At 35.3% G+C, this 25,120-nt stretch overlaps 1 protein-coding gene across 4 annotated transcripts in view; it reads right to left on the minus strand.

Annotated features, from left to right (window-relative positions):
- Positions 1-3,135: 3,135 nt before the first annotated feature.
- Positions 3,136-25,120, minus strand: part of LOC123523369 (1-phosphatidylinositol 4,5-bisphosphate phosphodiesterase beta-4-like) — a 227,829-nt gene continuing 205,844 nt past the window's right edge. For all 4 annotated transcript variants that reach the window (XM_053544704.1, XM_053544711.1, XM_053544720.1 and 1 more), the window contains 5 exons: positions 23,958-24,189; positions 23,269-23,508; positions 22,684-22,785; positions 16,103-16,247; positions 3,136-13,479 (listed from right to left, as the gene is read on the minus strand). In XM_053544704.1, the coding sequence (XP_053400679.1) occupies positions 13,411-13,479; positions 16,103-16,247; positions 22,684-22,785; positions 23,269-23,508; positions 23,958-24,189 (788 nt within the window). In that variant the 3' untranslated portion in view covers positions 3,136-13,410. The remainder of the gene's footprint in view (positions 13,480-16,102; positions 16,248-22,683; positions 22,786-23,268; positions 23,509-23,957; positions 24,190-25,120) is intronic.

Below are 25,120 nucleotides of genomic sequence, written 5' to 3' on the forward strand. Positions count from 1 at the left end.
ACATAGTGACCTAGTTTTTGAGCTCATGTGACCCAGTTTTGAACTTGACCTAGATATTATCAAGATAAAAATTCTGACCATTTTTCATGAAGATCCATTGAAAAATATGGTCTCTAGAGAGGTCACAAGGTTTTTCTATTATTTGACCTGTTGACCTAGCTTTTTAAGGCACGTGACCCAGTTTCAAACATGACCTAGATATCATCAAGGTGAACATTCTGACCAATTTTCATGAAGATCCATTTAAGGGTATGGCCTCTAGAGAGGTCACAAGGTTTTTCTATTTCAAGACCTACTGACCTAGTTTTTGATCGCAGTTGACCCAGTTTCAAACTTGACCTAGATATCATCAAGATAAACATTCAGACCAACTTTTATACAGATCCCATGAAAAATATAGCCTCTAGAGAGGTCACAACGTTTTTTCATTATTTGACCTACTGACCTATTTTTTGAAGGCATGTGACCCACTTTTGAACTTGACCTAGATATCATCAAGATGAACATTCTGACCAATTTTTATGGAGATCCATTCACAAGTATGGCCTCTAAAGAGGTCACAAGGTTTTTCTATTTTTAGACCTACTGACCTAGTTTTTGACCGCACATGATCCTGTTTCGAACTTGACCTAGATATCATCAAGATGAACATTCAGACCAAAGTTCATGAAGATCCATTGAAAAATATGGCCTTTAGAGAGGTCACAAGGTTTTTCTATTATTTGACCTACTGACCTAGTTTTTGACCGCATGTGACCCACTTTCGAACTTGATCTAGATATCATCAAGATGAACATTCAGACCAACTTTCATACAGATCCCATGGAAAATATGGCCTCTAAAGAGGTCACAAGGTTTTTCTATTATTTGACCTACTGACCTAGTTTTTGAAGGCACGTGACCCACTTTCGAACTTGACTTAGATATCATCAAGGTGAACATTCTGACCAATTTTCATGAAGATTTCATGAAATATATGGCCTCTAGAGAGGTCACAAGGTTTTTTCTACTTTTAGACCTACTGACCTAGTTTTAGACAGCACGTGACCCAGTTTCGAACTTGACCTAGATATCATCAAGATGAACATTCAGACCAACTTTCATACAGATCCCATGAAAAATATGACTTCTAGAGAGGTCCTAACATTTTTTCATTATTTGACCTACTGACCTAGTTTTTGATGGCACGTGACCCAGTTTCGAACTTGACCTAGATATCATCAAGGTGAACGTTCTGACCAATTTTCATGAAGATCTTGTGAAATATATAGCCTCTAGAAAGGTCACAAGGTTTTTCTGTTTTTAGAGCTACTGACCTAGTTTATGACCGCACGTGACCCAGTTTTGAACTTGACCTAGATATCATCAAGATGAACTTTCAGACCAACTTTCATACAGATCGCATGAAAAATATGGCCTTTAGAGAGGTCACAAGGTTTTTCTATTATTTGACCTACTGACCTAGTTTTTGAAGGCACGTGACCCAGTTTCGAACTTGACCTAGATATCATCGAGGTGAACGTTCTGACCAATTTTCATGAAGATCTTATGAAATATATGGCCTCTAGAGAGGTCACAATGTTTTTCTATTTTTAGACCTACTGACCTAGTTTTTGAAGGCACGTGACCCAGTTTCGAACTTAACCTAGATATCATCAAGATGAATATTCTGACCAATTTTCATGAAGATCCATTGAAAATTTTGGCCTCTAGAGAGGTCACAAGGTTTTTCTATTTTTAGACCTACTGACCTAGTTTTTGATAGCACATGACCCAGTTTCGAACTTGACCTAGATATCAACAAGGTGAACATTCTGACCAAATTTCATAAAGATCCCATGAAAAATGTGACCTCTAGAGTGGTCAGAAGCAAAAGTTTAAGGACGGACGGACGGACACCGCGCGATCACAAAAGCTCACCTTGTCACTTTGTGACAGGTGCGCTAAAAATGCAAGTATTTTTATCCTTCTAATGGCTAGTTTAGTTTTCTATTTCAAACCTGAAGTAGTGGTGCAACTACAGTGAGGCAACTTCAAACCAATCTTAGGCTACTTTCACAGGTTCTGTTTAGATATTTTATCTATTTACAATGCACCAGACAGAAGTTTTGAACACAAATAAAACATATGCAAAGCCACTTTTTCAAAAGTATTTCAGTTACAGACTGAATGGAAAGCAGTAGATCCCATACATTTTCATACTTACCTGTTCCCCAGAACCAACTCGTTTTCTGTTGAATACTTCAACTTACAGTACAGCAACAGATCAAGTTTTGCAAGACAACATTGCTAAGAGAATACTAAACCTTAATCTTTTACTCTACCGTACACTGTCTAGGAAAATAATTACTCCGTTGTTGCACAAAAAAGTTTGTTTTGTGTCTGTTTATTCAATTATTGAAAGATAGCAGTTTTCCTGCTTAAATGGACAAGGAAGATCTGTAGTTGCCCTTATTAGCACTGCTCGACATTAGGGTGCATCTAGATAGAATTACAGACCTTTTAAAAGCCAACTGTTTCATCCTTCCGTGAAATTATTAACATACATGGGGGACTAATTTTCATAGGTTTTGAGGTTCAGTCAATGACAATTCCAATGAACAAGTAAATTCATTTTATGTTTAAAAGTAGAATTCCACATATTCATATCCCCATGGGATAGGTATTCTAACCAAAACCACGAAATTGTAAATATTCTCAAAAAATTACGTAATTTTGGAGTAAATTACTCCTGCTGAACCCTGAATGCAGACCAATACATTTACCACTATTCCATGGGCTTATTTTTTTTCCTTTCTAAATGTTACCATATAAGGACATAGATTTGTTTGTTCTGGGTTTAACACCGTTTTTCAACAGTATTTCAGTAATATAACGGCGGGCAGTTAACCTAACCAGTATTCCTGGATTATGTACCAGTACAAACCTGTTCTCCACAAGTTACTGTCAACTTCCCCACATGAATCAGAGGTGGAAGACAAATGATGTCAGACCCAATGTCTTTTATCAAATAGTCACAGGGAACATACACGCTACACCCGGGGATTGAACTCATGACCCTGCGATCCATAGTCTGCGCTCTCCCTATTGAGCCAAGCGGAAGGTCTAAGGACATAGAAGACACAACATTAAAACCAATGTTTAAATTCATGTATTTATTCTACCTCATTAAGACAGCTATAAGTAACAAAATTATCACATATTATAAACACAAAACACATGACCGTGTAATAGTTTTCAGCATAAGTTAAAATCGTACTTCAATCAAGAGCCAACCTCGGCTACAACTTGCCCGCCCAGGACTAATTTGCTAGAAACTATATTCAATGTATGACACGTCTCCTGAATAAATTCCAGGAAGTTTTAACTAGTGTTTGCATGCCAGTGAATTTGGGGAAATTACATGAAATCAGTTGTACAAATTAATATCTTTTATTATTAATTTCCAAAATTTATATATTTTCACTAATCGATGAGAAATAGATTGCAGACAGCTGATCGATTGGGTAAATTTTTTTAAAAACTGTCCTGAACATTTCAAAGCCAATCTTAATTCTAAAACAGAATCTAATTCTAATTGTCCCTACCTATATAAGACTATACATTGTTACTATGTGTTCATTGCATTAAAAATATCTTGTCAGAATGTAAACACTGTATTATCTTATACTGTATTCAAATTTCACTTTAATTTTTCTTAAAAATACATTCTAAATACATCTATACATTTTCTGAAAACACTAGATTCCTCTTTGCAAACCTGTCAAAAAAACACACATGCCTCTCAATGATGGACAAAATCAAATTACATCAGTACTATTAGAACCTGACATTTTTAATTTGGCAGCATTTATGTGAAATTCTTGCATCTTGCACCAAGTATCAGACAAGAGAACAATGATAAAAGAACATTTTGGCTTTCATTCTAGTAGGCTTAAATAATTACATAACATATATTCATACGAGACAATATAGGAAGCCTAAAACATATAACATGGAAAAAAACTTAGAACTGACTGGATTTCATCAATGTAAACAAAGAAGTTTTTGCTAAAAAATTTCATGAATTATAACCATTAACATAACAGACTTATCATGACAATCGTTAATGTTTTCATCCAAGCACCGCCAAGTGAAAACCAACGTTACGGCTTTGTGATCAGCAAGGATGCAAATCAGTGCACATCCATACTGCTTGTTTATCAATTTCAGTACTTGTATGCAACTGTTGATCCAGATAAGACTGCACGGATGTGCAAACTGATCTAGATCAATACTGGTCGTAAAAACCTAACATTTGTTTTTTGTACAGTAGTGCTCATCTTGTATTCTTCACTGTATCTATACCAGTTGAGGAACGCCAGTACCTAGCACCGAGACTATACATTAAGTAATCAAATGAAAACTGTCGAGTCATGATTGGTCCACTCCCTTCAATTCTTGTTCATGAAAATGAGCTCCTAGAGAATTTAGTCCATAGTTTTATGTAAAGAAAGCTAAAAATGAAATTGCAGTTTAAACTTTAAAAGGTATCTCAAATTCCAAGGGATCGAGCGTTTTACTTTGGGATAATGGAAATTTTACTTAAAATGCTATTTTGTACACAAATGTCTTCGAGATAGATGGAATTTTGAGATAAGCGAGTTCCAGATATGGAGTTTCAACTGTATTTAGGACCAGTATTTGAGCCGCGCCATGAGAAAACCAACATAGTGCATTCCTGACCAGCACTGATCCAGACCAGCCCGCACATCTGCGCAGTCTGGTCAGGATCCATGCTGTTTGGTAACGGTTTCTCTAATTGAAATAGGATCTGAAAGCAAACAGCATGGATCATGACCAGACTGCATGGATGTGCAGGCTGGTCGGGATCCATGCTGGTCGCAAATGCACTATGTTGGTTTTCTCATGGTGCCACTCAATTATACATCAATATGATATCAGAGATAGGTCGCAAAAACTGAGAAAAAAAAATAATTATTGCAAAATTTCCACTGACACTAAAACAATTATGCCAGATAACTGGATTATTACAAATGTGTATAGAATCACAATTTAGTTGAGATGTCTTCACAAAAGATAGCTTAACAAAGTAAAATACATAGTACATAGTAAAACAATCAACAAGTAAGAACAAGCACCATAACAATCAACAGCAACCAAAATAAAAATAAAATAAAGACAAGTTGTATATTGCACTGTAAGAGACAATTATTTGTTCAAAGTGTATATAAGCTGCATGTAAGTATTTAACAAAATCTTATAACAGTTACAGAATATTGGCATTCATTATTTATTGGGGCAATAAACCCCGATACATTGTTGTGAAGTTGACAATTACGGTGGAACAGTAATGCTTACTTTGGCAATGTTATCAAAGATCAATAAAACAGATCTGAAACTTCCATAAGAACATACACTGAAATTTCTTAACCTTCACCCTGCTAAATTTCTAAAATGGACTGATCCATCGTTCAATTTGGGCAGTACCATTTATTATTCAAATGGGTGTTCAATGAATTTACTGACTGAATAGTGAACAGTGTAGACCATGGTCAGCCTGCACGGACGTCACAAAGGCAAAATCACTTGCCACCAGCTGGCTAAGATTAAAGTCTCTTGATAACAAACTGAGATCTTGCAGATCAGTAAAGACGCTTTATTTGCACTTTTCTTATGAAATGTATAACCATTTGATAAATTGATCAAGGTGATCATGATCCATATGGAAGATGGCAAGATAAACTTGTGCTGTTTATTATTTCTTTGATGTAAAGCAATTAAACAGACTATGTGGTGCTGACTTTCACATGAACAGTGCCAAGCTGTCACCTAGGGTATATCGTGTACCAGAACATCAGGATGCAGTAGAAGGGGCTCTGTTTACAGCACAATATGTGCAGCAATGACCAGTAAAAATGTCTTTTATGGCTTTAACTTTGTGAAATTTCATGTGGTACAATAAGTGATGATTGCAGTGAAATAAAATTTGTTACCAGATAAAAATCACACCTGCAGTACAATGAAATTGGTTATGTGAATCATTTAACGAATGCCAACGAATTTAACGAATGTGTTTAATCAAGTCTGTAATTTGGGGACACGTTACATTTGAGCACCATCTGAAGACAATGCATGATAAAAATGTTCAAATACTGTTTAAATTGCTCAATGACTTGTGTATGTCTGAAACATATGACAAGATATTCATTTGTGACAGGTTCATCATAATACATACTTACTTATAATTCAATACTAAAATTAAAACTTATTATGCTCAAGCACCATTTTTTAAAAAAAAATTGCGCTTAAAATCAGGTTAAATTTGCTATCACATAGATAAATAACTAAAACTTCAGAGTGTAAATTAAATAAGTAACAACAGAAGTAAAAAATACAATGTCATGTATGTTGACATATTCAGATCCTGAAATATTAGCATGTTCATGTTTAACAGAAAATGTACTTAAATGTTTTATTTAAGTAGTATTAAAGAAAAAAAACATCAGTGAAAACAATGTAGACTTATAAGGTCCATGTTTTTAATGCACCTTATTTAAGGTTGGAAATTCAGCCAGAAGCCAAAAATATCATAATTGAGCCGCGCCATGGGAAAACCAACATAGTGGCTTTGCGACCAGCATGGATCCAGACCAGCCTGCGCATCCGCGCAGTCTGGTCAGGATCCATGCTGTTCGCTAACGGTTTCTCTAATTGTAGTAGGCTTTAAAAGCCAACAGCATGGATCCTGACCAGACTGCGCGGATGCGCAGGCTGGTCTGGATCCATGCTGGTCGCAAAGCCACTATGTTGGTTTTCTCATGGCGCGGCTCATATAACTTTATCTTCACTTAGTGAAATGTACAATGCCTCCATTTACTGCCTCATTCATGGAACATGACAATTCTATGCTTGCACTGACTGTAACTACATGGGAGTATTCTGAAGTCAAAAATGTCTAATTGAACAATTAGCAATATGCACCATAATGCTCAAGTAGTGGTCACACACAATCCTTGTATTCACAAAACACTTTAAATGGCCATTACACATACAAAGAAAAAAAAATGTAAGCATTTCTTGAAACCAGCCTTGGTATTATTCCTTTCTCAATGTTAAGCTGAAATCCAATCAGCATTTATGGTGATGTAGTCTAGTCAAGACTAAGGGAATCTTTACAGAGGGCAGTAAATCATTCAAGGCAGTCATTAAAGCATAGTGTTGAAGATAAACAAATCTGGACTAGACGCTTGCCCCTTTTTATTAACTTTGACTGAAAACCTAAATTATTGCAGTTCTGGAAAGGTAAGCTGCACAAACGTTTGTGACTAACAGACAGACATGACAAAATCATTATGTCACACTTGGGTAACTTTTTGTACATACAGAATTAAAGGACAAAATGTAACCTTCGTAAACCATTCAAAATACAGCAAATATTTTGATTCAACATGAAAATATGTACAAAATAAAAAATGGATAAAATGAAAAAATGTCATAAATTAAGCACATAAGTTATATTTCAGTTCCTGTACAATAAATTTGCAACAGCACACTAATAGAAAAAAAACTCCAGTAATGTATCTTATATTGCTTACATAGTGCTCTATTCACTTCATCGATGAAAGAGGAAACAAATATGCAAAGACTCGAGTTCAAATGAATATTAAAAGCTTTTTTTAAACTGCTGCTGAAGGGTGGAGTATGAACAGTTTCTATAAACTGTGGTTAGAGTAACTTTTTCTCATAATAGCAATCTGCCCACAGTAACACCAAATTTACTAAATTATGTTTGAATGAACAGAGACTGGTACTATTTACACAGCTGACATTTATGTTGAGCTCAGCACTATGCTTGATTATCAACACCCTGCCCAGTTTTCCACCAAAAACAAGAGCACTATGATGGCCCTAGCTTGCTCACCTTAGTGAACATTTTTGGAAAAAGGTCACACATGGTAAATATATGTGAAATCATTTTGAAACTGGGCCAGTGTTTTCTAAAAAGAAGATTTTTTTCAGTTACAGAAAATACTGTAAACATATTATAGTATACATTATGAAAAAGTGACTACCACCTCTGGCGGCCTTGTTTTCAACAAACCGGAACAATCTGAACAAACTTGGTATAACATTTCTGTCATATTATTCAATCATAGAGACAAAGGTTATGACCATGTTTTTAAGTAAATTAGGCAGATCATTAACCAAGTTTGTCTTCAATAGATCTGAACCGTTTTTCACCCAAGTGACCAAGACAAAAATGTACCCTAGATTTTAAAGAGGCAAACATTCTGACAAAGTATCATGATGATCAAGTAGAAAATGTGGCCTAGCTCTTTAATAGTTTTAACAAGATTTTTATATGATTTAACTGAGTGACATGGTTTAAAACCTCGGGTAACCCAGTTTCAAACTTGACGTTGATTTTTTTGAGACAAACATTCTGACAAAATTTAATAAAAATTAGGTAGAAAATGTGGCCTCTGGAGAGTTAACAAGGTTTTCCTTGTTAACTGACTCAGTGACCTAGTTGTTGACCCCAAGCAATACAGCAATGAACTTGTCCCAGATTTTACTGCGGGCTGAGGGTAACATTCTGACAAAGTTTCAATAAGATTAGGCAATAATTGCGATTTCTAGTCTAATTATGGACAAAGAATTACCCATGATGACCAACACAGGGTGACCACAATAGCTCACCTTGAGGACTTTGTGCTCAGGTGAGCTTAAAACCAAAGAACCTCTACCATTAATTGCATAAGGGAAGGCAGATGCTTGCAAATAGCATGCTGTCACACTTGATAAGATTCAAGAAAGGTATGTTTTTGTTTGTGTACTACACATGGTAATGGTAGGGAGCCAGCATTACTTTCTGTGTTCAAGATTCAGGTAGATCTGTGGATTACAAACTAATAAGCTATGTTCACTTGATAATATATATATACTTAAGAATTCTGTGTCCTTATTTCCTTAATGAAATTTGAGCATGACCAGTTGTTTGGAAGAACTCTACAATAAAAGATAAGTAGGTAGGTAGGTAGGTAATTTTACACAACAACTTTAAATAAAAGACACACAGAACATCAAGAACAAAATGTACAAGGAAACTATCTCAGTAAATATTGACAAATTAATTACGTATCTATCTGTACACAGTTTCTCACATCTCAGTTTAAAAACAAATATTTCACCAAGTTCAATCAACAGGGCCCTGGAGTTGTTCGAAACTTTAACAGGTGATTAAGCTAACGGTTATTTAACTTATAGAGTTACATTTTGACATTTTAGAAGACTTAGTAAAACATAATATAATTTAAGAATTATGAACACTATAACTGTAAACAGTAAAATTAAAACATCATGCTGGTGGTTTCCATCTTGCTTAATATTTTTAATCAAAATTTAACAGGCGGTTAAAGTTTCAAACAACTGGGCCCAGATCATTGAAGACCAGTTATCCTTTCATTAAAGTGAATAGTATGTCATGAGATTTATCAAAATCAGTGACTAGCTTTTTTTTAAACAATGATACTAAATATTCCATTAAAAGTCAGCCTTAACATGAACAACAATAATTTGTAATGCAATTCACTTATTTATATCCTTAAACAATACCATGAACTGTTCCTTACATGATAAAAATTACAGTAAAAAGTCTGTCATTTTAAATACTGCCTCAACTTGACAAAACACAAAACAACAGTTTCACAACAGTGTGAGCAATGTATAATCAAACTGTTCAAGATACTTTAAAAACACAACAACCTGATAATGCAATCAGAACAATTTTATAACTGACCAATGGTAAGGCTGCATTCAGATACTGGTTTCCCAACTCAGTTTTAAAATCTAGGACCTGGTGAAGAGCTAATCTCAAAATCTGTTAAAAAGTGTGTATTATTAAAGTAGCCTTTGATATAACCTTATTGCTGTACTGTTTCAATGAATCCATGTAACAGATAAAAACTTTGTTTTGAAAGGTGTAAAATATCTGAGATGCATTTGAAATAATTTCTCTATCAGCATTCTACAGTGACACATCCGTTTGAGAAAACAAAAATGAAAATAATTTTTTAAAATGTTACTGCAACATGTCAAACATGAAGAAAAATTTAAACAATCAGTTAATATTTTCCCTTCCAAAATATTTATAAAAACTTGACATCTTTAAGCAAGTGGAGTTGATCTAGAAGTAATGTCAATGTTGCGTGACCTTATAGCAGGTTTGCTGTATATATACAGTGTGAACAAATTGACAAAAATGTTGAATTGTGATGTTATCAATATCAACTTTCTATATATGTTGATATGTATGAGATATATCATTTCTATATTTTCAGAAAACATCGCAAATAGACAAGGGAACTTTTAAGAAATTTTACTGATTTCTGTTAAGTATGCATGTTCTTTTTTTCTTTTGCTCCACTGACTTTACAACTTGATCAACTCCCATACTTCAATAACAATTAACCTTTCATCTCTAAAATAAAATCACACAAAAAAATGTATTTTCAAATACAAAATAACACGATTAAGACAATACTAGGTCAAATATTACTCTTAACAGTAAGAAATAAGAACAAAATCCGTATTAATTATATTTTGATATAAATCCTACCTTCTAGCCGCCATACATTGGGTCTACATATAGACCTATTTACAAAGATCCCCATTTATGGCCATACCAAATTTTAATTGAGTAATGTATTCTATGAGGTGGTTATATTTTTGTGCCTAGAAAATATGGCAAATTGAAACTAAGCAAGAATTTTTACATTGTTTCTGTTGTGGTAAATGTTTGTTTGTTTTGGGTTTAACACCGTTTTTCAACAGTATTTCAGTCATATAACGGCGGGCAGTTAACCTAACCAGTGTTCCTGGATTCTGTACTAGTACAAACCTGTTCTCCGCAAGTAACTGCCAACTGCCCCTCATCACTCAGAGGTGGAGGACTAATGATTTCAGACACAATGTTGTTTATCAAACAGTCACGGAGAACATACGCCCCGCCCGAGGATCGAACTCGCGAACCCGCGATCCATAGACCAACGCTCTTACCTACTGAGCTAAGCGGGCGGGTACCTGTGGTAAATGTAGGATGCACAATGCAGACCACTACACCTACAGTCTAGTGGCATATTTGAGCCACACCATGAGACTAGATGCCCATGGGCAACATGTCGAGCCCGCCAGCTGTCAAAAGGACTGGGGGTTGCACATGACACTCCTTGTCTCATTGAGGCAAACATTTATGCCAAATAAAAAAGAGATTGCAAAAAGTTACAATATAAGTAATTTAAAGTAACAACAAAGGAACATAAATCTTTAAAAAAAAAAAAAAAAAAAAAAAAAAAAAATGTAACATGCATGTTGTACTACAAAAAAGTGGTCTTGATTTTTCCCTACGACCAGTTATAAACAAGAGGACCATGATGGTCCTGAATCGCTCACCTCTTCCCACATGACCCAGTTTTGAGTATGACGTTATTTTTTCTATTATTTGACATAGTGACCTAGTTTTTGAGCTCATGTGACCCAGTTTTGAACTTAACCTAGATATTATCAAGATAAAAATTCTGACCAATTTTCATGAAGATCCATTGAAAAATATGGTCTCTAGAGAGGTCAAAAGATTTTAATAATTTTAGACCTACTGACCTAGTTTTTGACCGCAGTTAACCCAGTTTCAAACCTGACCTAGATATCATCAAGATGAACATTCAGACCATCTTTCATACAGATCCCATGAAAAGTATGGCCTCTAGAGAGGTCACAAGGTTTTTTTATTATTTGACCTACTGACCTAGTTTTTTAAGGCGGGTGACCCAGTTTCAAACTTGACCTAGATATCATCAAGGTGAACATTCTGACCAATTTTTATGGAGATCCATTCACAAGTATGGTCTCTAGAGAGGTCACAAGGTTTTTCTATTTTTAGACCTAATGACCTACTTTTTGACCGCACATGACCCTGTTTCGAACTTGACCTAGATATCATCAAGATGAACATTCAGACCAACTTTCATAAAGATCCCATGAAAAATGTGACCTCTAGTGGTCGCAAGCAAAAGTTTATGGACGGCCGGACGCACGCACGCACGGACGACGGACACCGCACGATCACAAAAGCTCACCTTGTCACTTTGTGACAGGTGAGCTAAAAAGTTACAAATATAAGCTATTTATAGTAACAACAAAGGGAAGTAATTCTAAGATCTTGCGCATGACACTCCGTCTCATGATGATGAACAATGGTGCCAAGTTACATCAAAATCCCTCAATGCATCAAAAAGAAATGCTCCAGACAAAGTCATTCTTGTATCTGACTTTTGACCTCTAAATGTGACCTTGACCTTAGACCTAGGGACCTGGTTCTTGCGCATGACACTCTGTCTCATGGTGGTGAACATTTGTGCCAAGTTACATCAAAATCCCTCCATGCATGAAGAAGAAATGCTCCGGACAAAGTTGTCATTCTTGTATCCTTTGACCTCTAAGTGTGACCTTGACCTTAGACCTAGGGACCTGGTTCTTGCGCATGACACTCCATCTCATGATGGTGAACAATTGTGCCAAGTTACATCAAAATCCCTCCATGCATGAAGAAATAATGCTCCAGACAAAGTCATTTTTGAATTTGACCTTTGACCTGTAAGTGTGACCTTGACCTTTGAGATAGAAAGCTGGGGTTTGCGCATGACACTCCGTCTTGCTGAGGTTAACATTCATGCCAAATATAAACAAGATTGCTCCATGCATGTCAAAGTTATGGTCCGGACAAACAAATCTGGATGGACGCACACTGAACAGCCATTTGGACAACTATGTCTTCGCTTTCGCAAGCGGGCTCGACAAAAACCAACAAAGAGCATTTGCTGACCAGACTGCACGGATGCGCAGGCTGGTCTGGATCCATGCTGTTCGCTGATGGTTTCTCTAACTGCAATAGGCTTTGAAAGCGAACTGCATGGATCCTGACCAGACTGCGCAGATACATTTACATGCTGTTCAAGTTTTTCACGACTATGTTTTTTTTTCAAGGAGTCATACATTCATTTATTGTATTACCCACATTTATTGTATTGCCCACATTCACTGTATTGCCCAGACAGTAAAATCTTCTGTATAAATAAAGAAAATTACCCAGAAGTACATCAATTCTTTCACAAACTTAAATAACATTGCTACTTATCATTTGAATGAAACCATTTGAAATACATGGGTGCTGACCAAATATTATAGGTTGATGTAACACATAACTAAGAAAAAATTTGGTATAACCGATTCAAAATTCTTAAATATATTCCTAAAGTTGACAACACAAACTTTCTGAAACAACAACACTGCTAAATGGTAAAACTTGACTGGATGAGAGATGATCACATGACCTACAAAATTCAGTATGCATCATACATCTGTCTCTGGCTTCATAGCAAACTTTGCTTCTGTTCTTACCATATCTGCGACTTCCAATTCCTGAAAATTGTAAAACATATTTAAATTTAGTATTCAAATCAAGCACTGTTAGGCTATATTGTGCAAACTATGTAGAATAATCTAAATGTTTCATCAGATATGTCCATGGACTATGATTGTCTGCTTATAATATCCTTGCATATTCTTAATTGCACTTTTTTTTGTATCTATCTTTGCAATATCTAAATCTTGACTTTCTGTACTTAAAGTACTAAAAATTCCCTGTCTTGTAACAACTATCAGATAAGCTTAGAAGTATACTTGGTTATGATAATCTCTTCCAATACAATATATACCTTATCAGTATCCTTAGCTAAAATCACATTCATGCACTATATACCTTTCCACTATTATAATACTAAAATTGCATCTTCCATTACAATGCTTTTCTTAGCAGTATCCTTGACTATGATCACCTATTACATTACAACATTTACCTAAGCAGTATTCTTGATTATGATCACCTATTACATTACAACATTTACTTTAGCAGTATCCTTGACTATGGTCACCTATTACATTACAACATTTACCTAAGCAGTATCCTTGAGTATGGTCACCTATTACATTACAACATTTACTTTAGCAGTATCCTTGACTATAGTCACCTATTAAATTACAACATTTACCTTAGCAGTATCCTTGACTATGGTCACCTATTACATTACATCATTTACCTAAGCAGTATCCTTGAGTATGATCACCTATTACATTACATCATTTACCTAAGCAGTATCCTTGACTATGGTCACCTATTACATTACAACATTTACCTTAGCAGTATCCTTGACTATGGTCACCTATTACATTACATCATTTACCTAAGCAGTATCCTTGACTATGATCACCTATTACATTACATCATTTACCTTAGCAGTATCCTTGACTATGGTCACCTATTACATTACATCATTTACCTTAGCAGTATCCTTGAGTATGATCACCTATTACATTACATCATTTACCTTAGCAGTATCCTTGACTATGGTCACCTATTACATTACAACATTTACCTAAGCAGTATCATTGAGTATGATCAACTATTACATTACAACATTTACCTAAACAGTATCATTGAGTATGATCACCTATTACATTACAACATTTACCTAAGCAGTATCCTTTGCTATGATCACCTATTTCAACATTTATCTTAGCAGTATCCTTGACTATGGTCACCTATTACATTACATCATTTACCTAAGCAGTATCCTTGAGTATGATCACCTATTACATTACAGCATTTACCTAAGCAGTGTCCTTGACTATGATCACCTATTACATTACAGCATTTACCTTAGCAGTATCCTTGACTATGATCACCTATTACATTACAACATTTACCTTAGCAGTATCCTTGACTATGATCACCTATTACATTTCAGCATTTACCTTAGCAGTATCCTTGACTATAATCACCTATTACATTACAGCATTTACCTTAGCAGTATCCTTGACTATGATCACCTATTACATTACAACATTTACCTTAGCAGTATCCTTGACTATGATCACCTATTACATTACAACATTTACTTTAGCAGTATCCCTGACTATGGTCACCTATTACATTACATCATTTACCTAAGCAGTATCCCTGACTATGGTCACCTATTACATTACATCATTTACCTAAGCAGTATCCTTGACTATGGTCACCTATTACATTACATCATTTACCTTAGCAGTATCCTTGACTATGGTCACCTATTACATTACAGCATTTACCTAAGCAGTATCCTTGAGTATGGTCACCTATTACATTACAGCATTTACCTAAGCAGTATCCTTGAGTATGGTCACCTATTACATTACAGCATTTACCTAAGCAGTATCCTTGAGAATGGTCAACCTATTACATTACAGCATTTACCTTAGCAGTATCCTTGAGTATGGTCACCTATTACATTACAACATTTACCTTAGCAGTATCCTTGACTATTATCACCTTTTACATTACAACATTTACCTAAGCAGTATCCTTGGCTATGATCACCTATTACAACATTTACCTTAGCAGTATCCTTGAATATGATCACCTATTACATTTCAACATTTACCTTAGCAGTATCCTTGACTATTATCACCTATTACATTACAACATTTACCTAAGCAGTATCCTTGAGTATGGTCACCTATTACATTACAGCATTTACCTAAGCAGTATCATTGGGTATGATCACCTATTACATTACAACATTTACCTAAGCAGTATCCTTGAGTATGGTCAACTATTTAATAACAACATTTACCTAAGCAGTATCCTTGGCTATGATCACCTATTACATTACAACATTTACCTTAGAAGTATCCTTGGATATGATCATTTCTTACATTACAACATTGACCTAAGCAGTATCCTTGGCTATGATCACCTATTAAAACATTAATATCTTACCTTTGCAGTATCCTTGGCTGTGATCACCTGTTTTATTACAACATTTACCTGAGCACTATCCTCAGCTGTGATCATCTCTTACATTAAAACATTTACCATAGCAGTATCCATAGATATGACCACCCCTTTCATTTCAACATTTACCTTTCCAGTATCACTGCCTATGTGATACAACATTTACCTTAGCAGTATCCTTGGTAATAACCCTGCTTTTATAAAATTTACCTTTCCAGAATCTTTGGCAAACTTATCTATCTGTTCCTGATGTACTTTCTTCAGCTGTTCTACCTGTCTGTAGTGCTTCATTGTCAATCTCTTCCTCTCTTCTATAAACTTCTTCATGTTGTTCTCGTTAATCTCTCGAAACCGTCTACAGAAATATGAATTCTTTATTAAAATTCTTATTCAACTTTCATTAGAATGATTTTAATTCACGAAACTAAGCTACAAAAAGGAATCAAGATTCATTAAAAACAAGCAAATATGATGAATTGGTATCCCCCGCTGAAAGGGTTTGTGGTGAGGAACGGCAAAACACTGTATATCCGGCAAAAAGTTAAGGATGTTACTAAGAGGCAAATAATTTCATTAGTCAACATCAATTTAACAGAAAATGAATGCTATTTTTTGGTGTGTATGGGGGGGGGGGGTGATGCATGCTTGGGGTGGTGGGCCTGAATGGGTGGAAGAGTGAGGTGGGGGAATGGTACAACTTTGCATTTTGATAAATATTCATGGAAGGTTTAAAAAATAAATAAAAAGGAATGAAAAATTATCTTTTGGGGGGGGGGGGGGGGGGACCAGGTGTGGGTACACAACTTCACATGTTTATAATAAATGTTCATGGAAAAGAATGAAAGAAGTTTAATGAAATTCTACCAATTGGTTGGTTTGTTATGTACAAATCTGTAGATTTTTAAACAGTAAAAGGGCAATAACTCTGAGAAAAATTGACCAATTAAAAAAAAAAAGCCATAGGCATCATTGAAGTATGTTGGTTCATATTTATTTCAAGTTTCATGAAATTCTACCAGCTTGTTACGAAGAAATGGCTGCGGACGGACATTTTTGGGCATTTTTCATTAAATCAAGGACAATAACTCTAAGGAAAATTGACCAATCAAAAAATAAACTTGACGGGCATCATCGCAGTATGTTGGTTCATGTTTATTTCAAGTTTCATGAAATTCTACCTGCTAGTTACTGAGATATGGCTGCGGATGGAGGCACGCACACACGGATGTGACAGACAGCCAACCCCATTTCAATACCCCCCCTCCTGATTTCATCGGCGGGGGATAAAAAATTAAGAACTTATTTAAAGTTTGTGTATCAAGCACAAAACTATTTTTTTCTGAGGATAAGATGTTAAAAAAATTGAAAAGCTTCCGAGAAGCGTTTTGAAATCTCACTACTGGATGCACATTCCATTAAACATGGTTTAAAACTCTGTAAAATATCCATTAAAACAGGAAAAACTGTTAATTAACCCCATTAATTCTTGCATCACTTTATTTAACAGGTTTCACAATATTAATGGGTTACATGTTAAAATACCATTAAAACACCCATTTTTGACCATGAATCATGCCATAAAAAATTTAGTTTGGTAGCTAAAAGAGTGAATGGCTTTGAAAAAATAGTGAAATTCTGTATATTTTGAATTTAACAGGATTATTCATGGCCCTTAAATTGAATTTAATGCCATTAAATGTTCAGGTTCTGTACGATTTCATTTAAAAGTAAACTTAATGGCCCTTAACAGCAATGTGATGCCCATTAAATCCTACATTCTGTAAAATTTGATTCGTATATTTTCTTTTTTGCTTTTTGGCTTTGCACTCCCATTGAATGCTTATAATTCCAGTCCCATATTGTTATAAAATGGACTTTAATCACAATAAATACATACTACGCACACATCGTCTATTATATATCCTGATGTTATATTTAGTTGCATTAAAGTTATTTCCCCTTGATGCAGTTACGCCATTTTTTTCAAATTTTCGCTAAATTCTGTTCCTACAAAAAATCGGATTTATTTCAATGAAAGTCGGATGAAAACATATTAATTTATTTGATAACATCAATCTACATTATTTTGGTAAGGGTAAATACGTATTGATGCATGCCACTTTTTCTGTTTTTTGTTTTTCCTGTCCAAATAATCAGCATTTGTATAAGAAAGTGGGTGGGGAAAGGAATTTACATTATGAAATGTGTTCAGACCAGTTTAGATTTTCAAATTTTCCAATCCTTGAGTAGAAACTAAGGTTTATAGAGAAGTGAACAGTACACATGATTGTGAAGATTTACAGTCTGATTTAAATTCATTTGGGGCATGGGCAGATCAACCACTTCTTCGTTTCAATGAATCAAGGAGTGTGGAACGCTTGATGGGGGAGAAGCTACTTGTGATGCAATCCCTCAAACATTTGCTCTTAGCTGTTTAAGTGCATGCACCTGAGCACAAAGTACTGAAGTAGAGCTAAATTGTGATTGCCCATTGTGCGCTGACATTGTCATCAACAGTTGCTTTTTGAATACACCTGATGCCTAATGTCAGTACCAATAAATACTTGGTCAGAATGTTCGTCAATATAAAAATGTTGAATAGTTAAAACTACCCACATGGTCACTTGATCTATTAAACCCTTCTCAGTACAACACAATACAATACAATATCCATTTATTTTCTCATTTCATATGAACATATGATAGAATAAGCATACAATATGACAAATGTTTGTACGAGGCTGTTACATGTGTTTACGTTACAAAATAATGAGTGAAAACAGAAGAAACAAATATTCTTCTAGCATTTTACAAAACAGTACATATGTATACATACTATTACATGTGTAGTAATACGTAGTTTAAATCAATACGGCAAATATCAATATGAAGTTGATTATCTTAAGATGTCTAATTCTGACGGCAAATTTTCATGGCCCTTAATCTGATATACCATTAAAATATTACGAACCCATTAAAATGGAATCTGACATATTTAATGAGACCATTAATCAATTTTTTAATAATTAACGGCCATTAACAGAGTATTAAAAAAATTAACGGCCCCATTAGTATTTACTAACTAATGTGGAATTAAGGGGTACTTTTTTTAATGGCACATTAATTTCATGCCAATTAAAAATTTTCATGGAGTTTTAAGGAGCCTGTTAACTTATTTTAATGGTTTATTTTAAGCAGCTTTTCATGGCCATCAAAATCATTTTAACAAGGAATATTTTACCAGGGTTTTAATATACTTATTTAATGGCTTTTTAATGTATGGCATTAAAACTATGGTCATGAAAATCCCATTAAATAGTAAGAAGTAATAGGTGAATTTTAATGGTGACCTGTTAAAACTCTGTTAAAAACGTTTGAAAAAATTAAGGCCAATTTCATGACCCTTTTAATGGCATGTGCATCCAGTAATGTCTATTACCTAATGTTTTGTAAAAACTAGAATGTGTCTGCAGGACACAGGGTGTGCCCCCACTGGTACACTTGTCACAAATAAGGGGCAATAATGCAAATGTTTGCAGTCTTAAGGGGGAAAAGCCTCAACAAACATTTTGTACAAAGGATCCATTATGCTAGGCCATATATTTTTGAGCTATGAGCATCACAAACAAAAAATACACTATTTTGGCCTTTTTTTGGGTTGTAACTCTGAAATTAGTGCTCAAATCTAAAGAAGAATCCCAAGAGTGTAAGGACATATCATGATAAAGACTAATGCAAGGTTTCATGAATTTACATCAAACACTTTTTGAACTATGCACGTCTTTAGGTGAGATGTGCATTTTTACTATTTCAAGGGCCATAACTTTGAAAATAGGGGGTGGAGCCAAACAAAAAATAAGAGGCGCACAAGATTATAGCATGATAAAAAAACATGCAAGTTTTCATTAATTCATATCAAACACTTTTTCAGCCTTGTACATCACTAGGTGAAAATGTGCATTTTTGACTATTTCAAGGGCCATGACTCTGGAAACAGGGGGCACAGCCCGACAGAAAAATAAGAAATGCGCAAGTTCATATCATAATAAAGACTCATGCAAGGTTTCATCAATTTATATGAAATACTTTTTGAGCTAGGCGCGTCACAAGGTAAAAATGTGCGTTTTTTACTATTTCAGGGGCCATAACTCTGGAAATTGGGGCTGGATCAAGACGAAAAATAGTAAGTGCACAAGTTCATATCATGATAAAGACTCAAGCAAGGTTTCATCAATTTACATGAAATACTTTTTGAGCTAGGCAAGTCACAAGGTGAAAATGTGCATTTTTGACTACTTCAGGGGCCGTAACTCTGGAAATAGGGGAGGGTGGGGGGTGCAGAGCCAGATAAACAAGAGGGCCATGATGGCCCTATATCGCTCACCTGATTAAGACTATTCAAGATGAGTATCAAAATCTGTATCAAACAGTATACATGTGGTCCAAATCTTTTTGCTGTAGCTTCAAAAACAAGAAAGTAGGTCAGTAGGTCAGGGCTTAGAACATGTAGGTCAGAAGGTCAAGGTCACAGTCAAGTGACCCCTAATTACTTGGGGTCATCAGGTAATTATAATTTAACAGTCTAGGAAATATGATCAGATAATTTTTGAAGTATATTTTCCTATATAACTCATATACAAGTGACCCCTGGGGCAGGGCCTCTTCTCGCCCCAGAGGCATAACTTGAACAATCTTGTTAGAGAACCACTAAGCAATGCTACATACCAAATATCAAAGGCTTAAGCCTTGAACTTTCATACAAGATTTTTTTAAATTTTTTCCTATATAAATCAATGTAAAACTTGGGGCCCCCGGGGCAGGGCCTCTTTTCACCCCAGGGGCATAATTTGAACAATTATGGTAGAAGACCACTAGGCAATGCAACAAAATAAATATCAAAAGCCTTGGCCTTTCAGTTTCAGGCAAGAAGATTTTTAAAGTTTTTTTCCTATATAAGTCTATGTTAAATTTGGGTCCTCCTGGGTGGGGCCTCTTTTCAACCCAGAGGCATAATTTGAATCATCTTGGTAGAGGACCACTAGGCAATACTACATATCAAATATCAAAAGCCTAGGCCTTGCAGTTTCAGACAAAAAGATTTTTTAAGTTTTTCCTATATAAGTCTATGTAAAACTTGGTACCCCCGGGGCAGGGCCTCTTTTCACCCAAGGGGCATAATTTGAACAATCTTAGTAGACGACCATAAGGCAATGCTACATACCAAATATCAATGGTCTAGGTCTTGTGGTTTCAGACAAGAAGATTTTTAAAGTTTTTTCATATATAAGTCTATATAAACCATGTGACCCCCGGGGCGGGGCCATATTTGACCCTAGGGGAATCATTTGAACAATCTTGGTAGAGAACCATTATATGATGCTACATACCAAATATCAAAGCCCTAGGCTCTGTGGTTTTGGACAAGAAGATTTTTTAAGTTTTTCCTTTCGGTTGCCATGGCAACCAGAGTTCTGCTTGGAATTAAATTCTTTGAACAATTTTGAAACTTCAAAGGGGGCCACCCAAGGATCATTCCTGTGAAGTTTGGTGTAATTCTGCCAAGTGGTTTTCAAGAAGAAGATTTTTTTAGGAATTGTTGACGGACACACTACGCACGACGGACATTGAGCAGTCACAAAAGCTCACCATGAGCCTTTGGCTCAGGTGAGCTAAAAATAGGAGGTGCACAAATTCACACCAACAAGACCAAATCTATATGCTCCCACTACTCAAAGCGCGGGCACAAAAATAAGATCACTCTAAGTTCTTAAAGTTAATATGGGAAGACAACAAAAGTAAATACTGTATAATCCCTTATTACTGCCCCCAGATGCTAATTTTTTGCATCTTTTACTAAGTTTAAGGTTTAACAATAACACCAATGTCATAGCGCTGGTACAGTAATCGTACGAGTATAGGTCACACCTTTTTTACTGAGTTTCTGGTTAAGAAGGACCAATGCGACCTATACATGGATATATGACAAGACCACATTTTTTCCCTGGCTCAAAAAATTAAGAAAATCGATCTTTGTTTATACCAATACCTTTACATTAAAGAGAATTCAAGGGGAGTAACTACCTATGACTCGGGCATAGGTAAAAGCCAGTATCCGGACCCGGCATCTTAAATGGATTTTGTATAAAATGTAAAATTAAAGAGCTCCCGCAAAAGCTTTAAAGAAAAGCTGTTTTTCATTAAAATATATTTTACAACGCATTACTATAACTCATCATTAAGTTTTTAGCAAAACCTGTGTAAAACCCTCCCAAATTGGTGTTTTCACACATTTTGCAAGTACATCAAACCAACCGTAATTACAAGTTGCCACACACACTAGTTTATAATTAGGAGATGTCTGAGAAGGTGATGAGATTGAAGAGGTGTTAAGAAGTTTTGAGACTTTAAAAATACCCGTGTTTTTGATAGCATCTCATACTATAATGAAACTGACAATTTAGTAGTATCTCACCTCGCGATTTAAATAAGTCATTTTCACAACATTTTTAAAGTTACAGGTGCCGCAGCAATGGCTGAACAATGCCAGGAAAATTGCATTTCCATACAAATTTACATGCTTTTTTTCTGCAACCAATACATAGCTATAAGAATTTTCCCAGAAATCTGTAGATTATTTTTCACTGCGTCTTATACATTAATCAGACCTATACTCATACGATTACAGTATTCATTTCAAGTTCTAAATTAACTATTGAAAATGGAGGAGTGGAATGGAAAATGTGTTTGTTTATTTGGGAATATACAGTATGTTACAAGTTTACATGTTTTACCTTTCTCTTTCTGCCTTGTTTTTGATAGACTTGTCACTCATCACAGATTTACTGGACTCTACAGACTGCTTTGCCTGACCTGCCTTTTGTTCCTTATTGTCCCTGAAAACATGTAAACATAAAATATTTAAGGACCTACCCCTACACAAACCTCACATATTTACCTGTAGTTTACAGACTACATGGCATGGGTTGTCTTCTGGTTCCTCATTGTCTCTGAAAACATGTACACATTAATCATTACAAGAAATACTTCTTCTCTTTATGGGACGGTCAGTGCAAAACCCCAAATTTAAGAGTCCAATGTTGGGGTGTGTCTTAAAGCGAGTGCGCCTTATATGCGAGAACGGATGGTAAACAAAGCTAACACATTAACTTGACTGTACAGACTATAGGGGTTACTTCAATTTCCCCCCAAAAAATGTACACAATAACCATAAGAAATACCTCCAGCAGATATACTTAACTGTACAGACTCTTTTAACTGTGTTACTTTTTGTTTTGTACATATAAAACATTGCAGACTCAATCTCCAGTCAAAGCTCATAAATCTTCATCTTGGTCAAACAGAAGAATTGTACTAACCTCTCTTGTCTGACCTCCAGTTCCTTCAACTGTCCAGTGTGTGCTTCAAGCAGCAGTTTAAGTAAACATTCATTTTGTTGTACTATATGTTCCTTCTTCAGATCATGTTCTTCGGTTAGCTGCCTCATTACCATGTCGGACCACTCTCGTGTCTGATCAACAACAAGACGGTGTACCTTCTCTTTGTGATCATTAGTTAAGGACATTACCTTACCCTGGTTGCCAGACTTGTTCTCACTCCTAGAAAATCAACAATATACAGTTAAACCTGTAATATCTGCCACCTCTATTTAAAAAGTCACTAGTCTTTAGCAGCCAAAACTTTCCAAACTGACCTGTACTAAGCAATAACCTGTCTTAAAAGACAATTTTTCTCTTGATTGCCTGCTTAAGACAGGTTTGACTATATGCTTAATCTTGGCTCCTATAATCAACTGTACATAGTGACACTGCCTCAATATTCACAACTATTACGCAAAAAGACAAAATTTTCCTCATGATAAGCGTTATACACAACTCCCTTTGGAAACTCACATGAACAATGTACCATATAGCACCTTGCAGAAATGTAAGAGACAGGAGGCCAGTATCTCCTGCACATCTCAGTGGATGTGGTTGTCTTCATACATTATAGAGAATATATCCTAAACATATAAGGATGCATTAAGCTATGAACCAATTGTACTCACCCTTTCTTTTTGATCATTTTTTCTACTTGTTTTTCTGTTGCTATTTTCTCTTTGTCATGACATGCTACAAGTTTGTCTACCACTAAACAATGCTGTCTTTGCATGGTGGATCTTTCTTTCTGTTGCTTCTTTTTTAAATTCTCTAAATCCTTACACTGTTTTTTTAATAATTTTTGAAACACTTTGTCTAGTTTTAAATTATCACGATTTATTGCTTCAAAACATGGCTCCTCTGTAAAGAAAAACAACAGATTTTTTTTTTAAGTATTACAATGTGAGCTAATTGTTTCAGCTAGGTTTTACAACATTTAACAACAAGAGGGTCATTAGGTAATAATTTTGGTAGCTTCATCCACAACATACTTCTTTTTGAAAGAAAATTATATACAGTCTTGCCAGATGGTCGCCTAAGATCAGTCTTTCTGAAATGATTTCAAAGTGGGACCAGTGGTTCAAGAGAAAATAATTATATAGTTTACAGTCTTGCCAGATGGTCGCCTAAGATCGGTCTTGGTGAAATGATTTCAAAATTGGACCAGTGGTTCAAGAGAAAATAATTATATAGTTTACAGTCTTGCCAGATGGTCGCCTAAGATCGGTCTTTGTGAAATGATTTCAAAATGGGACCAGTGGTTCAAGAGAAAATAATTATATAGTTTACAGTCTTGCCAGATGGTCGCCTAAGATCGGTCTTTGTGAAATGATTTCAAAATGGGACCAGTGGTTCAAGAGAAAATAATTATATAGTTTACAGTCTTGCCAGATGGTCGCCTAAGATCGGTCTTTGTGAAAAGATTTCAAAATGGGACCAGTGGTTCAAGAGAAAATAATTATATAGTTTACAGTCTTGCCAGATGGTCGCCTAAGATCGGTCTTTGTGAAATGATTTCAAAATGGAACCAGTGGTTCAAGAGAAAATAATTATATAGTTTACAGTCTTGCCAGATGGTCGCCTAAGATCAGTCTTTGTGAAATGATTTCAAAATGGGACCAGTGGTTCAAGAGAAAATAATTATACAGTTTACAGTCTTGCCAGATGGTCGCCTAAGATCCCTCTTTGTGAAATGATTTCAAAATGGGACCAGTGGTTCATGAGAAAATAATTATATAGTTTACAGTCTTGCCAGATGGTCGCCTAAGATCGGTCTTTGTGAAATGATTTC

Source organism: Mercenaria mercenaria, chromosome 1 (genome assembly GCF_021730395.1).
Source record: "Mercenaria mercenaria strain notata chromosome 1, MADL_Memer_1, whole genome shotgun sequence".
Lineage (NCBI taxonomy): Eukaryota > Metazoa > Mollusca > Bivalvia > Venerida > Veneridae > Mercenaria > Mercenaria mercenaria.